We start from the raw sequence: 16,349 nt of genomic DNA, 5'->3' as shown, positions 1-16,349 counted from the left end.
AGTATCATCTGGACACAGAATGAGCAGACGGTGCCAATGCCACTGTGGTGGTCGTATATGATTATGGTTATTGAGGACATAAGCATACCTACACCATCTTGGGCACTGGGCAGCACTCGCCTCTCATTCACAGAAGTGCGTTAATGCTTTTTAATTTGACCCCTAAAGAAATTCGGCTTCCAAAATGTGTTATGCACATAACTGTTGATGAGGCCCCATAGTGACTGTGTCCTACCCCGTGTGTAGAATGGGGAAGCACGAAGACCGGCGAGCAGGAGGACATGATGATGACATCGTTGAACTGTGTGCTCCGGGTCCCACAGTACCTTCCTCAGGAGAGGAGGTTCGACATCCGAGTACTGGTGAGGGGGGGTGTAGTGTGGGTTTGCGTGTAGGGGTGGGTGGTGTGTGTGTGGTGGTGTATGTGTGTATTTCTTCAGTTTGATGTGTGATGATTCTCCAGGGGCTGGGCCTACTGATCAACCTGGTGGAGTACAGTGCCAGGAACCGCTACTGCCTGGTGGAGATGGCGATGGATGGAGGAGGTCCCTTCAACTCTGTCCTGGTGGCTGACAAAGAGGAGCTCAAGACAGAAGGATCGCTCACTGCCATCGCTGCCCTGGTGCAGGTGGGTTAGAGAACTGAAGGGTGTTTGTGGGCTCATAGGTCGTATTGAGATCTCATACACTTCAATGAGCAATAATGCGATCTCATAGGCATAGATATAGAATAATATATTTTATTGGAGTTATATATTCAGTACCAGTCAAGTTTGGACACACCTACTCATTCAAGGGTTTTTCTTTATTTGTACTGTTTTCTTACATTGTAGAATAATAGTGAAGACATGACAACTATGAAATAACACATTTGGAATTATGTAGTAACCAAAAATGTGTTAAACAAGTCAAAATATATTTTGAGATTCTTCAAAGTAGCCACCCTTGGCCTTGATGACAGCTTTGCACACTCTTGGAATTCCCTCAACCAGCATCATGCGTTAGTCAACTGGAATGCTTTTTAATTAACAGTTGTGCCTTGTTAAAAGTTAATTTGTGGAATTTCTTTCCTTAATACATTTGAGCCAGTCAGTTGTGTTGTGACAAGGTAGGGGTGGTATACTGAAGATAGCCCTATTTGGTAAAAGACCAAGTCCATATTAGGGCAAGAATAGCTCAAATAAGCAAAGAGAAACGACGGTTCATCATTACTTTAAGACATGGTCAGTCAATCCGGAACATTTCAAGAGTCTTTAAGTGCAGTCGCCAAAACCAACTGTGCTACGATGAAACTGGCCTCATGAGGACCGCCACAGGAAGATCCAGAATGCCTTATTACTATTATACACTGGTTACATACTTATATTGTTTTGTTATACCCCTGATATACCACGGCTGTAAACCAATCAGCCTTCAGGGCTCGAACCACCCAGTTTATAAATGGATTTATACCATGGCATTGTTGAATATTGATTGGCTTGATGTGCATTCTAGAGCGTGCATTATTTCCCTAAAACACATGGTTTATTTGCATGGTAGAATTCAATGGCTATGCTCTGTGTGAGCTGCTTTTGAAAAGCAAAAGTCAAATTGAAAACATTGTTGAAATAGATTTTCATAATAGCTAGTGCTGGTTTTGGTTGTCTAGGCAACTACTGTCGCTATCTAGTAAACTTGATAGCTACTTCAGTGGATGTTGAACAAAATAAACACATTAACAGCAGTAAATGTGTTAAATTATAGCCATGGTATAAAAGGGAAAATCAGCTTGGGGCTCTGCGTTGTCTGGAAAATAATGCATCTCTGTGGGAGGTCAGTTCCACTCCGCTAGCTCATCGTGGAACACACCTTCCACGCAGTTCATTATTTTCCAGAGAACTCCTAGCCCCTCGTTGATTATCCCTTACATAGACTATTTGCTTTGACCCCCTTTTTATCTTTCTTGCAATGGCTCTATGCACACTCACTGAACTCTACCCACACTCAGATACTACACTGCTGCGGCAGGATAGCCTAGTGGTTTAGAGCATTGGACTAGTAACCGGAAGGTTGCAAGTTCAAACCCCCGAGCTGACATGGTACAAATCTGTCGTTCTGCCCCTGAACAGGCAGTTAACCCACTGTTCCTAGGCCGTCATTGAAAATAAGAATTTGTTCTTAACTGACTTGTCAAGTTAAATAAAGGTAAAATAAAAAAATAAAAAAGTATTTAGTCAGCCATCAATTGTGCAAGTTCTCCCACTTAAAAAGATGAGGCCTGTAATTTTCATCATAGGTGCACTTCAACTATGACAGACAAAATGAGAAGAAAAGAAATCCAGAAAATCACATTGTAGGATTTTTAATGAATTTATTTGTAGGATTTTTAATGAATTTATTTGCAAATTATGGTGGGAAAACTTTTGTTATTGACAAAATAATTAATCTCAATACTATGTTATATACCCTTTGTTGGCAATGACAGAGGTCAAACGTTTTCTGTAAGTCTTCACAAGGTTTTCACAAACTTGCTGGTATTTTAGCCCATTCCTCCATGCAGATCTCCTCTAGAGCAGTGATATTTTGGGGCTGTTGCTAGGCAACATGGACTTTCAACTCCCTCCAAAGATTTTCTATGGGGTTGAGATCTGGAGACAGGCTAGGCCACTCCAGGACCTTGAAATGCATCTTATGAAGCCACTCCTTTGTTGACCGGGAGGTGTATTTGGGATCATTGTCATGCTGAAAGACCCAGCCACGTTTATCTTCAATGCCCTTGCTGATGGAAGGAGGTTTTCACTCAAAATCTCACGATACATGGCCCCATTCATTCTTTCCTTTACACCAGGGGTGTCAAAGTCAAATGGACGGAGGGCCAAATAAAAAAATTTAGCTACAAGCCGAGGGCCGGACTGTTCGAATGTTCATTGAAATTTTTTTAAATGACGCATATAGTCTAGTGAACCTAATTGAACCTACTGAAAACCTAACAAATATATTCCAATATGATCAGATAAATAAAGCAATATTTTCTTATGGCTCTGTCAGTAATCTTTAATTTTCAACAGACACAAAAGACAAATTTCCTTTATATAAAAATCCCCATAACATGAACATTAAATGAAAGAAACCGGTATTCAAGGCACCATCAGTAGCCTATATTTTCTATTTTAGCAAAAGTGGGCTAAATTTACTTCAAAGAAAAAAACAATAATAGCAATTTTCTATCATCCACTCAACTGAAATATTTTAAAAATATAATTGGATTGAAATACAATAAAATAAAGTGCAAAAATCTATTAATCAAAAACAACACTTTGTTTAAGGAGAAGTAACATGCAGTGAAAACAAATATTAAACTTTAACTTTTAAACTTGAACTGAGTAAAAACTCTAAATATGTGATTGCACAGTAATGTTCACTTGTTTGAGGTTGAGGGTGATACTTGGTGGTGTCCCATCTTTTCCACAAGTTCATCAATGTTCGGGGTAAGGCTCTGAGCTGAGGAAATCCTCAGAATTGAGTGGAGGTGTTCAGCAGTAAGTCGACTTCTGTGTGATGTTTTGTTCAAGTTCATCAAAGAAAACAGTTGTTCACACAGGTATGTGCTGCCAAACATAGACAACGTTTGAGCAGCCTGGATGCGCAGCTGGGGCATTGTGTCGGGGGAGGAAACGGGCGAACTCCGCAGCACCCACTGCCGCATATTTTGCCCTCAGTGCATCATTGCATTGGAGGTCAATCAACATAGCTGGGGCATTGTTCGGGGAGGAAACGGGCGAACTCCGCAGCACCCACTGCCCTCAGTGCATCATTGCATTGGAGGTCAATCAACTCCATTTGGAGGTTTGGTGGTGAGCTTTCCACGTCAACAGCAAATGGGTTACCGAGCAGTTCCAACCTGCTTTTTGTGCTTCAAAGTCAGCAAATCGGCAAAGTCAGCGGCAAGCATACCTATTTTATCAGCCAACTGTGCGCTCGGGAACGCACTGGTAGAGAGCTTCTCTTTCATGGTCTGGCAGCTGGGAAAGTGGCTCAAATTTTCTTTCCGCATCTGCGTCTCCCACAGAGTCAGTTTGGTTTTAAATGCCTTCACTGTACTGTACATATCAGAGATGACACGATCCCGACCCTGCAGCTGCAAGTTCATTGCATTCAGATGACTCGTAATGTCACACAGAAAAGCCATTTCACACAGAAACATTTCGTCTCGGAGTTGTGTTGTGTCTTTCCCTTTGCTGTCCAAGAACAGACAAATCTCCTCACGAAGCTCGAAACATCTTTGAAGCACCATTCCCTGGCTTAGCCATCGCACCTCTGTGTGATAAGGCAAATCACCATGCTCCGTTTCTAACTCCGTCAGAAATGCCTTGAACTGGCGGTGATTCAAACCTTTGGCTCTGATAAAGTTAACTGTGCGCGTGATGATGCTCATTACATGCTCCATTTTCAAGGCTTTACCGCACAACGCTTCCTGGTGTATGATACAATGATAAGCTGTCAGCTCACCTGTCGCGTTCCGCTCCTGTGTCCACACATCGCAGGTGCTCCGTCGGTTGTCAAACCCACAAGTTTTTCCCAAGGCAGCTCCATCTCATTTACACATCTTGACACCTCTTCATACAAATCATGCCCCGTAGTTGTGCCATGCATAGGACGTAAAGCCAAAAACTCCTCTGTCACGCTTAGGCTGGAGTCCACTCCGCGGATGAAAATTGACAACTGGGCAATGTCAGAAATGTCGGTGCTCTCATCCACAGCCAAGGAATATGCAATGAAATCTTTTCCCTTTTTCACAAGCTGCTCTTTTAGATTGATGGACAACTGGTCTACTCTCTCGGCAATGGTGTTTCTGCTCAGACTCACATTTAAAAAGAGTTGCCTTTTTTCTGGGCAAACTTCGTCACAAACTTTAATCATGCAGTTTTTGATGAAATCCCCTCCGTAAATGGCCGGGCTGATTTAGCGATCTCTTCTGCCAAAATAAAACTGGCCTTGACAGCAGCCTGGCCTTGTGATTTGGCTTTTTTGAACAGAGCCTGTCGAGATTTGAGGCCTCGTTTTAATTCCTCTGCCTTTTGTAGCCTTTGTTCCATGTTTTTGTCCATATTCTTGTTTTTGTCCACACAGAAGACGTGTTTTCGTTTCATAATGTCCTCATTATACTCTTTTGCCATTTTTGTATCAGTTTTTGTCCCATGTTTTCTTTCATGTCCATATTCTTGTTTTTGTCCGCGTGTTTCGTTTCATAATGTCGTCTTTCTCCACACAGAAGACACACAGGTTTTCCAGCTACCTCCGTGAACAAATACTCCGACTCCCACCTTGTTTGAAACCCCGGTTCTCAGTGTCCACCTTCCGTTTTGCCATTTTTGATGGGTATCTGAAAGTTAATTTTACTGTGATGCTGACAACTGCTGTGCCAATAAATATTGAAATGAAGCAGCCTACTGCTCGTTGCGTCACCGTTGCATTGTGGGAAATGTAGTATTGGTGCGTGTAAAAGATCTGCGGGCTGCCGGCTTGCTGCGGTCTGCGGGCCGGTTCTAATAACAAATCAAGATCATCCCAGGGGCCGTAAAAAACCTTCTCGCGGGCCGGATGTGGCCCGCGGGCCTTGACTCTGACATATGTGCTTTACACGGATCAGTCGTCCTGGTCCCTTTGCAGAAAAACAGCCCCAAAGCATGATGTTTCCACCCCCATGCTTCACAGTAGGTATGGTGTTCTTTGGATGCAATTCAGCATTCTTTGTCCTCCAAACACGACGAGTTGAGTTTTTACCAAAAAGTTATATTTTTGTTTCATCTGACCATATGACATTCTCCCAATCTTCTTCTGGATCATCCAAATGCTCTCTAGCAAATTTCAGACGGGCCTGGACATGTACTGGCTTAAGCAGGGGGACACGTCTGGCACTGCAGGATTTGAGTCCCTGGCGGCGTAGTGTGTTACTGATGGTAGGCTTTGTTACTTTGGTCCCAGCTCTCTGCAGGTCATTCACTAGGTCCCCCTGTGTGGTTCTGGGATTTTTGCTCACCGTTCTTGTGATAATTTTGACCCCACGGGGTGAGATCTTGCATGGAGCCCCAGATCGAGGGAGATTATCAGTGGTCTTATATGTCTTCCATTTCCTAATAATTGCTCCCACAGTTGATTTCTTCAAACCAAGCTGCGTACCTATTGCATTCAGTCTTCCCAGCCTGGTGCAGGTCTACAATTTTGTTTCTGGTGTCCTTTGACAGCTCTTTGGTCTTGGCCATAGTAGAGTTTGGAGTATGACTGTTTGAGATTGTGGACAGGTGTCTTTTATACTGATAACAAGTTCAAACAGGTGCCATTAATACAGGTAATGAGTGGAGGACAGAGGAGCCTCTTAAAGAAGAAGTTACAGGTCTGTGAGAGCCAGAAATCTTGCTTGTTTGTAGGTGACCAAATACTTATTTTCCACCATAATTTGCAAATAAATTAATTAAAAATCCTACAATGTGATTTTCTGGATTTTTTTTCTCATTTTGTCTGTCATGATTGAAGTGTACCTATGATGAAAATTACAGGCATCTCATCTTTTTATGTGGGAGAACTTGCACAAATGGTGGCTGACTAAATACTTTTTTGCCTCACTGTATATAGCCTCATTATTGTTACAATTTCCCTTTTTTTACATTTTTAAAAACTTTTTAACTCTGCATTGTTGGGAAAGTGCTCGTAAGTAAGTATTTTGTGGTGACGTCTTCACCTGTTGTATTTGGTGCATGTGACAAATAACATTTGATTGTTTTTTTTTATGGGTGGGTTGATTACTGGTTTACATGTACGTGTGACCTTTTCTGACCCGATTTGTGTTTGTGCCCTCAGCTCTTCCTCCAGCGGGAGCAAGCGGCCATAGCGGCAGAGGCGGAGACGGATGACTTCATCAATGATGTGCCCAAGCCCAAGCTGGACCAGAGCGGCGAGTGGCAGGAGTCTGGTGGCGAGATCCAATGGGTGGCCTCAGAGAACAACAACTCCAATGCCGTCAGCGAGAAAGAGAAGGCCAAGAAAGAGGAAGAGAACGAGGAGATAGACCTTACCAAAGGTAATGACCTACTTGGTTAAGTAAATGCAAAATAAATCAATAAAATATAACTAACTGAGTGTAATATAATAGATGCATAATGGCATCTAGGTAACTCTGAAAAGAGATTCATAGGAACCCATGTTTGGATTATAGGTTATGAGCTGTATTGGTTATTCTATGAATATTTTGGTGACTGACACTTTCTCCCTCCATCCCTTCCTGGTGCAGCTCTTCAGCATGCTGGGAAGCACATGGAGGACAGCATAGTGGCCTCCTACACAGCACTGCTACTGGGCTGTCTCTGTCAGGGGAGTCCGGTAAGGACACTCTCCTTGCACTCCTGACACTCACACTGCCAGCTCTGAGTGGCATGGCTGCTCTACATAATCAAATAAACTGTTATTTAAATTGCAGTTCAAATCGGGAACACACTTTACAGAAAATCATTTAAATGATAAAAACACAAGCAACAGGCGAGATGAGAGATGAATAAAGAAACATAACGAATGTCGATAATAACCGTGAAATCATTGATCCGTTCTCGACACAACTGTCTAACCCTGAACCGATGCAGCAACTTCATGTTGAAGCAGTGAGACAAGGTCACATCACATAATGGGTCGTATAGACCTAGTTTGGCCTCGTTCATTAGACATGCGGACTTTAGGCTACAGTTTACAGTGCATTCGAGAAGTATTCAGACCCCTTCCCTTTTTGCACATTTTAAGTTTAGAGCCTTATTCTAAAATGGATTAAATGATTTGTTTTCCTCATCAATCTACACACAATACCCCATAATGACATTGAAAACAGGTTTTTATACATTTATAAAAATTCAAAACAAAACTTAATTACATAAGTATTCAGACCCTTGCTATGACTGAGCATCCTGTTTCCGGTGATCATCCTCCTGATGTTTCTACAACTTGATTGGAGTCCACCAGTGATAAATTATATTGATTGGACACAGATCTGGGGAAGGTAACCAAGACATGTCTGCAGCATTAAAGGTCCCCAAGAACATAGTGGTCTCTATCATTCTTAAATGGAAGAAGTTTGGAACCACCAAGACTATTCTTAGAGCTGGCCACCTGGCTAAACTGAGCAATCGGGGGAGAAGGAACTTGGTCAGGGAGGTGACCAAGAACCCAATGGTCACTCTGACAGAGCTCCAGAGTTCCTTTGTGGAGATGGGAGAACCTTCCAGAAGGATAACCATCTCTGCAGCACTCCACCAACCAGGCCTTTATGGTAGAGTGACCAGACGGAAGCCACTCCTCAGTAAAAAGCACATGACAAGCCCGCTTGGAGTTTTCCAAAAGGCACCTAAAGGACTCAGACCATAAGAAACAAGGTTCTCTGGTCTGATGAAACCAAGATTGAACTCTTTGGCCTGAATGCCAAACGTCATGTCTGGAAGAAACCTGGCACCATCCCTAAAGTGAAGCGTGGTGGTGGCATCATGCTGTGGGGATATTTTTTTAGTGCCAGGGACTGGGAGACTTGTCAGGATTGAGGGAAAGATGAACGGAGCAAAGTACAGATATCCTTGATGAAAACCTGCTTGATACTGCTCAGGACCTCAGACTAAGGCGAATGTTCACCTTTCAACAGGACAATGACCCAGAGCACACAGCTAAGACAACGCAGGAGTGGCTTCAGGACGTGTCTCAAGGTCCTAGAGTGTCCTGGACTTGAACCCGATTGAACATCTCTGGAGAGACCTGAAAATAGCTGTGAAGCGATGCTCCCCATCCAACCTGACAGAGCTTGAGAGGATTTGCAGAGAAGAATGGGACCAACTCCCCAAATACAGGTGTGCCAAGCTTGTAGCGTCATACCCAAGAAGACTTGCTACAATGCTATAATCGCTGCCAAAGGTGCTTAAACAAAGTACTGAGTAAAGGGTCTTTTTTTTCTTCTAATACATTAGCCAAAATGTCTAAAACCGGTTTTTGTTTAGTCATTATGGGGTATTGTGTATTTAAAAAAATATATATATTTTATTTCACCTTTATTTAACCAGGTAGGCTAGTTGAGAACAAGTTCTCATTTGCAACTGCGACCTGGCCAAGATAAAGCATAGCAGTGTGAACAGACAACACAGAGTTACACATGGAGTAAACAATTAACAAGTCAATAACACAGTAGAAAAAAAGGGAGTCTATATACATTGTGCAAAAGGCATGAGGAGGTAGGCGAATAATTACAATTTTGCAGATTAACAATGGAGTGATAAATGATCAGATGGTCATGTACAGGTAGAGATACTGGTGTGCAAAAGAGCAGAAAAGTAAATAAATAAAAACAGTATGGGGATATGAGGTAGGTAAAAATGGGTGGGCTATTTACCGATGGACTATGTACAGCTGCAGCGATTGGTTAGCTGCTCAGATGGCAGATGTTTGAAGTTGGTGAGGGAGATAAAAGTCTCCAACTTCAGCGATTTATTTATTTATTTATTTTTTTATTTTTTTTATTTTTTTGCAATTCGTTCCAGTCACAGGCAGCAGAGAACTGGAACGAAAGGCGGCCAAATGAGGTGTTGGCTTTAGGGATGATCAGTGAGACACCTGCTGGAGCGAGTGCTACGGATGGGTGTTGCCATCCGACCAGTGAACTGAGATCGGGCGGAGTTTTACCTAGCATGGACTTGTAGATGACCAGGAGCCAGTGGGTCTGGCGACGAATATGTAGCGAGGGCCAGCCGACTAGAGCATACAAGTCGCAGTGGTGGGTAGTATAAGGTGCTTTAGTGACAGAACGGATGGCACTGTGATAAACTGCATCCAGTTTGCTGAGTAGAGTGTTGGAAGCAATTCTGTAGATGACATCGCCGAAGTCGAGGATCGGTAGGATAGTCAGTTTTACTAGGGTAAGCTTGGCGGCGTGAGTGAAGGAGGCTTTGTTGCGGAATAGAAAGCAGACTCTTGATTTGATTTGAGATGTTTGATATGAGTCTGGAAGGAGAGCTTACAGTCTTGCCAGACACCTAGGTACTTATAGATGTCCACATATTCAAGGTCGGAACCATCCAGGGTGGTGATGCTGGTCAGGCGTGCGGGTGCAGGCAGCGAACGGTTGAAAAGCATGCATTTGGTTTTACTAGCGTTTAAGAGCAGTTGGAGGCCACGGAAGGAGTGTTGTATGGCATTGAAGCTCGTTTGGAGGTTAGATAGCACAGTGTCCAAGGACGGGCCGGAAGTATATAGAATGGTGTCGTCTGTGTAGAGGTGGATCAGGGAATCGCCCGCAGCAAGAGCAACATCATTGATATATGCAGAGAAAAGAGTCGGCCCGAGGATTGAACCCTGTGGCACCCCCATAGAGACTGACAGAGGACCGGACAGCATGCCCTCCGATTTGACACAATGAACTCTGTCTGCAAAGTAATTGGAGAACCAGGCAAGGCAGTCATCCGAAAAACCGAGGCTATGGAGTCTGCCGATAGATTGAGGGTGGAAATAATCAATTTTAGAATAATGCTGTAATGTCACAATGTGGAAAAGAAAAAGTCAAGGGGTCGGAACACTTTCTGAATGCACTGTACATGACATTTTGGCCATTTATCTTAACGTAAGTAAGGCGAACTAATCCATTGTGTAGAGCATAGCTAGTGCCGAGGTCACCCCATTATGCATGTTAAACTAGACTGTCGTTTCCTCATGTACCCAACGTTCACTTCAAATACCCACATCACCATTTCGACAAGTTGGCTCGTTCGAACGTCTGCAATAAACATCCGTCATCTGTCATTTTAAAGCCTCTCTCAGGGACCATCAATGGTTTCCTTCAAAATTGCCATCTTAAAGGTTTCACGGCCCGACTGTGGAAAAGGAAAATAAAAGCTGTGATAATGTTATTCTGGCTTTAATGGCTATTTCTCTTTTGAAGATGTTATTAGCGATCCAATGATGCCTTGAGAGCTCAGTACATCTGCAGTAATGGACTCTCTCTCGCTGAGTCTCCCATCGGGCAGTTAGGTTGTGATTGATGTGCCATGGACGTTATCCCTCTCTGATAAACCTGTACCAGTCCCAGGCTATAGCTTTTATCTGGACAGGGCTCTGTGTTCTATCTCGTAAAGGTCACGCCTCAGACTTTAAACAAGACTTTTGTCTTAAAACAAAATGACTGTGGCCTGGCTGGTCTAGCGGTCCAAGGCACTGCCTGTAGAATACATACTGCTGCCAGAATGGGTCCAAACCCGGCTCATTGTTCTTTCAGCGCCCTCCAACTTTTACTCGCTAGCTCTGTCATCTGTAATAAAACAAAAACACATATCAAACAAAATAACTAGTTGGGTACACTAGAAGGACTGGACCAGTTCCAATGACTGAATTCCTAAGTTTTAGCCTAAACTAACTGAATACGGCTTTTAATGGAGGAACCGCATCAGAGATTGATGGCTGAGTGGAACGGCCATTCTAGCGCCTCTGCCCACAGAACATCAAATCAAATTTATTTATATAGCCCTTCGTACATCAGCTGATATCTCAAAGTGCTGTACAGAAACCCAGCCTAAAACCCCAAACAGCAAGCAATGCAGGTGTAGAAGCACGGTGGCTAGGAAGAACTCCCTAGAAAGGCCAAAACCTAGGAAGAAACCTAGAGAGGAACCAGGCTATGTGGGGTGGCCAGTCCTGGCTGTGCCGGGTGGAGATTATAACAGAACATGGCCAAGATGTTCAAATGTTCATAAATGACCAGCATGGTCGAATAATAATAAGGCAGAACAGTTGAAACTGGCCATCATTTTCTTTTCTCGACGATTCTACATGTTGTATCACCACCATTGGTTGACACCCAGCATGTAATCCACTGCGCATAACTAACCTTGGTTATGGTGGCTACGGTTCTGGTGCATCTTCCCCTCGAAGAGATGATTTGGACATGGAGATTAGTTTATCACTAGAATTACTGTTCGCTGACATTCTATATCTGCCTGTTGTGATTGAATATCATCAGAGATTGGACATGAGTAGAACTAACAAAGGTTTCAATGCTGATTCATAGTCTTCTCTTTCAGATGAATGTGACTACTGTGAGGGAAAGCCTGCCCAAAGGAGATTTCTCAATAATGACAGAAATGCTCAAGAAGTTCCTCAATTTCATGAATCTTACAGTAAGTTCTCACATAAAAAAAAATGTCCGTTTTTATAACTTTTTTAAAACTCCTTTTTCTCCCCAATTTCGTGATATCCAATTTGTAGTTAGTCTTGTCCCATTGCTGCAACTCCCCTACGCACTCGGGAGATGCGAAGATCGAGAGCCATGTATCCTCCGAAACACGACCCTGCCAAGCCACACTGCTTCTTGACACAATGCTTGTTTCACCCGGAAGCCAGCCGCACCAATGTGTCGGAGGAAACGCCATCCAGCTGGCGACCGAAGTCGACTTGCAAGTGCCCGGCTTGCCACAAGGAGCCGCTAGAGTGCGATGGGACAAGGAAATCTCGGCCAGCCAAACCCTCCCCTAACCCGAACGTAACGGGTCTGTAGTGATGCCTCAAGCACTGCGATGCAGTGCCACTCGGGAGGCAAAATGTCTGTTTTTAAATGTCTTTATTGTGGCTTCTTCATTGTGTCATTGAGCTTGTACAGGCTCATGCGTAGTATCCCTCTCTGGTTCCTGTAGCCTTATGTTTAAATGTTGTGTGGATGTTGTGTGGATGTTGTGTGGAGAGTGCTTCAGTGTGTGGTAACTGACCTCTGCTCTCTCCCTCTCACTCACCCTCTCACTTTCACCCCCCCCTCTCCATAGTGTGATGTGGGCACCGCAGGGCAGAAGTCCATCTCTCGGGTCATTGACTATCTAGAGCACTGTTAGAGGCCTGGCTCTGCAGAAAGGGCTCACACTGGGGACTTACTGCTCGCCTCACACAGAGACCAGGACAGTTGGGTGGACCCTACTCCAGAGACCACCCACACAGCCTGCTAATAACGACCACCCATCATTGTCATCCCCACGTTCACTATACAAACTGTGATGGTCTCCCCTCACACACACGTGAGGCCTGAAGCACTGTTTCAGCATTCCACCTCTCCTATTGTTATGACGTCTGCTTTGAATAACCAGAGAAGTACATTTAAAAAAACTCCCGTTAAATTCTTGACTTTGTTCTCAATGTTGGGTTTTTCTGTTCCTTCGTGAAAATATAATTTATGATTGACGCATTGATATTCATTCAATATGATTTTTTTCTTTAATTGATTTCCCCACTTGTGCTATTCAGGTTGTACATTTATATAAAAACTCCTTGTATTCCAAATCAATTTCCCCTCCTTATTACAGCTATCTGCCTGGACATGTTTTTGTGGAAGGGCCAGACTGTGACATAATTTCCTCCTTTGTTTTGGGTTTTGTTTTCTGTCTGCTGTAAAAGATGGCTCTTTCCCTGCCTTCTTCCTCTGTTAACTTTCAATTGTCATCGAAGTGCCTGAATTCCCCCCTCTGAATCCATAGAAAGAGTTGGGCAGTGACCCACAGAACTGGAATAGGAGCCAGAGCTCTCAGCCTTCTTTGAAATGCTGAAAGCCTCCAGAGCCCCATTGACCCGCTGCACTGATGCCATTGTATTGCTTTCACGACTGTTCTGCTTTTTTGTGTTCTAAAAACCTCTTTGTAGTTGAGTGGTGGGTGTCGAACCCACCAGGCACAGACGTTAACGGATATCTGTTACATTTGGTTGAGTTATCAACTAATGTGAAATCAAAAAGATTTCACTAGGTCATTGGATTTAGGTTCAAAGTTGGTCGAACAATAGATTAAATACGTTGATGAGTTTTTGCAAATCTAATCAGTTTCCCATGTTGATTCATCGTCATCACATACATTTTGTTGTTGTTGAAATGATGTGGCAACGACGTTTATTCAACCAGTGTTTTGTCCAGTTCGAATAAATTTGAGTTCTCTTTCAAAGTGCACAAAGAGGTGAGGGTGAGACAGAATTGTTAGTTTGGTCAGTCCCTCACCTCTCGGTCTGTCCAAGTCAATATTATCAGAGATTCTAGCTCTTCAAGGACAGACCTGAAATGGTCCCCATCTGTAGTGTTCACTAACATACGAGAACTACATAATTTAGCTTATTCTTACCCCCATCATTATTAGTTATGGCCAACAGGAAAGTATGGATGTTTGTGTCTTTGAATTTGGACCAGAGAGCCTCTCTTAGTCTGAATGACCACAGTGCTTCACCTACCAATTGAAGGCTGTAGAACACTTCACAAATAGTTGGTTTCCAATCTCGCCAGGACAACTTCTGTCTTTGAATAAATAAAAAAATAGTCCCCTTTTCTCTGCAATGTTTCAATTGCTTTATTGAGGTTTTCTCTGTTAATTTCAACATAATAAATCAACGGGACTGGAAGCCCACCATATTTATAGCATTTCAAACTTTTTAAATTAAGCACTAGAACTTTAAAGAACCGAGCCTCTAGTGTTTGCTGTACCCATACGCAGTGCTCTCAGTTTTGTTAATTTCAGGCTAGATTAGGACTGCTATCGGCTTTAGAACAGTGTCAGCTACTGCATTGGTCATATGCTGTTTCCCATAGATTTTTCCCATAAAACTAATATAATTTTATCCTACCTTGGATGTTGTCGTTGTTGAGGCTAAGATTTAAATTTTGTAAAGTTGCATTTATTCTCATTTGGTGTGTATTTCCGTGTTGTTTTGTTTCTCATGGCTGTGCTAAGACACACACCCTCATCAGTACTGTCTAAGCTATTTCAACACTTCTAAAGTTTACAAGAGCTTTATTCACAAATCTGGAAATGAATGGAATAATGTAAATACATTTGTAAATATTGCCTATTGGAAAGTAGAAACTGTAGACTACTTTTCTGAATCCAATCCTATTTTTATTTTCTACAGCATTTCTCAGTTATTTGGAAGTCAGATTAAAAAGGTATACAAAGCCAAATGCAGGAACATGATCTTTGTACCAATTTCAAGAATGTCTTTGGTTACTTGTATATAATTTTAACTAGAATAAAAATTGCTACTTTCAGTATACCGTGTCTGATATTTTTTGTATTTTTGTACACTTCTGTACGTTTGTATCATGTTTTGGAATAATCTATTGCCCGTTTTTACAGACCATAAACTGCCCCTATAACTTTCAGACATGCGAAAGAAGCCGAAGCCTTTAGATAAAGCTCATTGATGCGTACATATGTTTTTACTTCAGCCAGATAATCTACATAAGGTTTCAAACAAGAATCAACATGTTTTGTATTAAAAAAACACAAATACAATCAGTTATTTTGTGCCACTAGTTCTCTCCCACAGGTTCATAAACCCTCGCACCTCTGTCTTCTGTTCTTCGAAAGGCGCGCGCATCACGTTTCCACTGTCTCTACATATATTGTATGTACCTGGCCCAGGTAGCTTTACAGTTGCGTCTTCTGTGGAGTTCATTGTTGGCCTTCCCGTTGGGGCCGTGTCCACTTTCGCCGTGCTCTGAAGTTCAGTGGTGCTGAATTCCGCTACGGAGGGCCTGTCCTGCAACAAGTCGCTGAGCGTCGATATGTATATCTGCGCCATCTGAAGAGTCTCTGATTTGGACAGCTTCTTGTCGCTCTCCAGGTTAGGGATAACGCTCCTGAGCCGGTCGAAGGCAACATTGAGGCCGAGCATCCTCCTCCTCTCCCGGGCGTTTGCAGCCATGCGCCGCCGCCTTTGCGCTCTGTCGATGGTGCTCTTGTCCTGTTCGACGGATCCGAGCCCTGGCAACCTGAGTTCCCCAATAGCGCACGTGTCACATTCGCTCCTGCGCTCTACTCTCTCCTCTATCCAACTGGTCTGCACAAGAGCTCCATGTTGCAGGTCTATAGGATGCACTTTCAAATCCGCAACAGTGTCTGCGTTTCTGGAGATGTATGGCGCAAATAGACTTTTGCGGCGTTGCATTGTCCTGACTAGGGTATAGATTCAACAGTGCAGACGTAACTGAACTTCTAGACCCGTGGTTTAAAAAACGTTTCTGGTGTGAGGGGAGAATTTAAACGCCAGAGCTTGTGAGGATGCTATGGGCGTGGCAAGGGTCGTGTGCGCGTAATGAATAGAGTTAGATCCCTTTGATAATGTCAGCAGGAAGTCTTATTAACCAAGGTCATCAAAAGTGGATTAGGTCCATCTGAGTGATCGCTGTGCGCATGGGGCTTGGCTGGGCTCTGGGCAGAAGAGCGATCAGGCCACTTTTTTAGAGCTCGTTGTCTAGAAGTTTTATTAAGATTTATCCTATATGCTAATATCTTCTCCCCCCCCCTTTTCATAATTGCAACCATGGGAAAATATAGATTTTAT

The 16,349-nt window shown here is 43.1% G+C and overlaps 2 protein-coding genes across 2 annotated transcripts in view; one reads left to right on the top strand and one right to left on the bottom strand.

The window, feature by feature from the left end:
* Positions 1 to 15,054, top strand: part of LOC124048188 (wings apart-like protein homolog) — a 52,753-nt gene extending 37,699 nt beyond the window's left edge. Inside the window, exons 15-20 of the mRNA XM_046368711.1 lie at positions 247 to 362; positions 464 to 628; positions 6,837 to 7,056; positions 7,267 to 7,355; positions 12,068 to 12,163; positions 12,803 to 15,054. Of these exons, the coding sequence (XP_046224667.1) occupies positions 247 to 362; positions 464 to 628; positions 6,837 to 7,056; positions 7,267 to 7,355; positions 12,068 to 12,163; positions 12,803 to 12,868 (752 nt within the window). The 3' untranslated portion in view covers positions 12,869 to 15,054. The remainder of the gene's footprint in view (positions 1 to 246; positions 363 to 463; positions 629 to 6,836; positions 7,057 to 7,266; positions 7,356 to 12,067; positions 12,164 to 12,802) is intronic.
* atoh1c (atonal bHLH transcription factor 1c) lies at positions 15,047 to 15,992 on the bottom strand. The gene has a single exon (XM_046368712.1). It carries the CDS (start codon positions 15,951 to 15,953, stop codon positions 15,303 to 15,305), a length of 651 nt encoding a protein of 216 aa, XP_046224668.1. The 5' UTR covers positions 15,954 to 15,992; the 3' UTR covers positions 15,047 to 15,302.
* Between the last annotated feature and the right edge of the window lie 357 nt (positions 15,993 to 16,349).

This window comes from Oncorhynchus gorbuscha, linkage group LG11 (assembly GCF_021184085.1).
Source record: "Oncorhynchus gorbuscha isolate QuinsamMale2020 ecotype Even-year linkage group LG11, OgorEven_v1.0, whole genome shotgun sequence".
Lineage (NCBI taxonomy): Eukaryota > Metazoa > Chordata > Actinopteri > Salmoniformes > Salmonidae > Oncorhynchus > Oncorhynchus gorbuscha.
Note: the sequence above shows the minus strand (reverse complement) of the source record. Positions and strands in the feature narration are given on the sequence as shown.

Bases quoted from the DNA above. Each gene is read 5' to 3' on its own strand.
- atoh1c (XM_046368712.1), bottom strand. From the start codon at position 15,953: ATGCAACGCCGCAAAAGTCTATTTGCGCCATACATCTCCAGAAACGCA.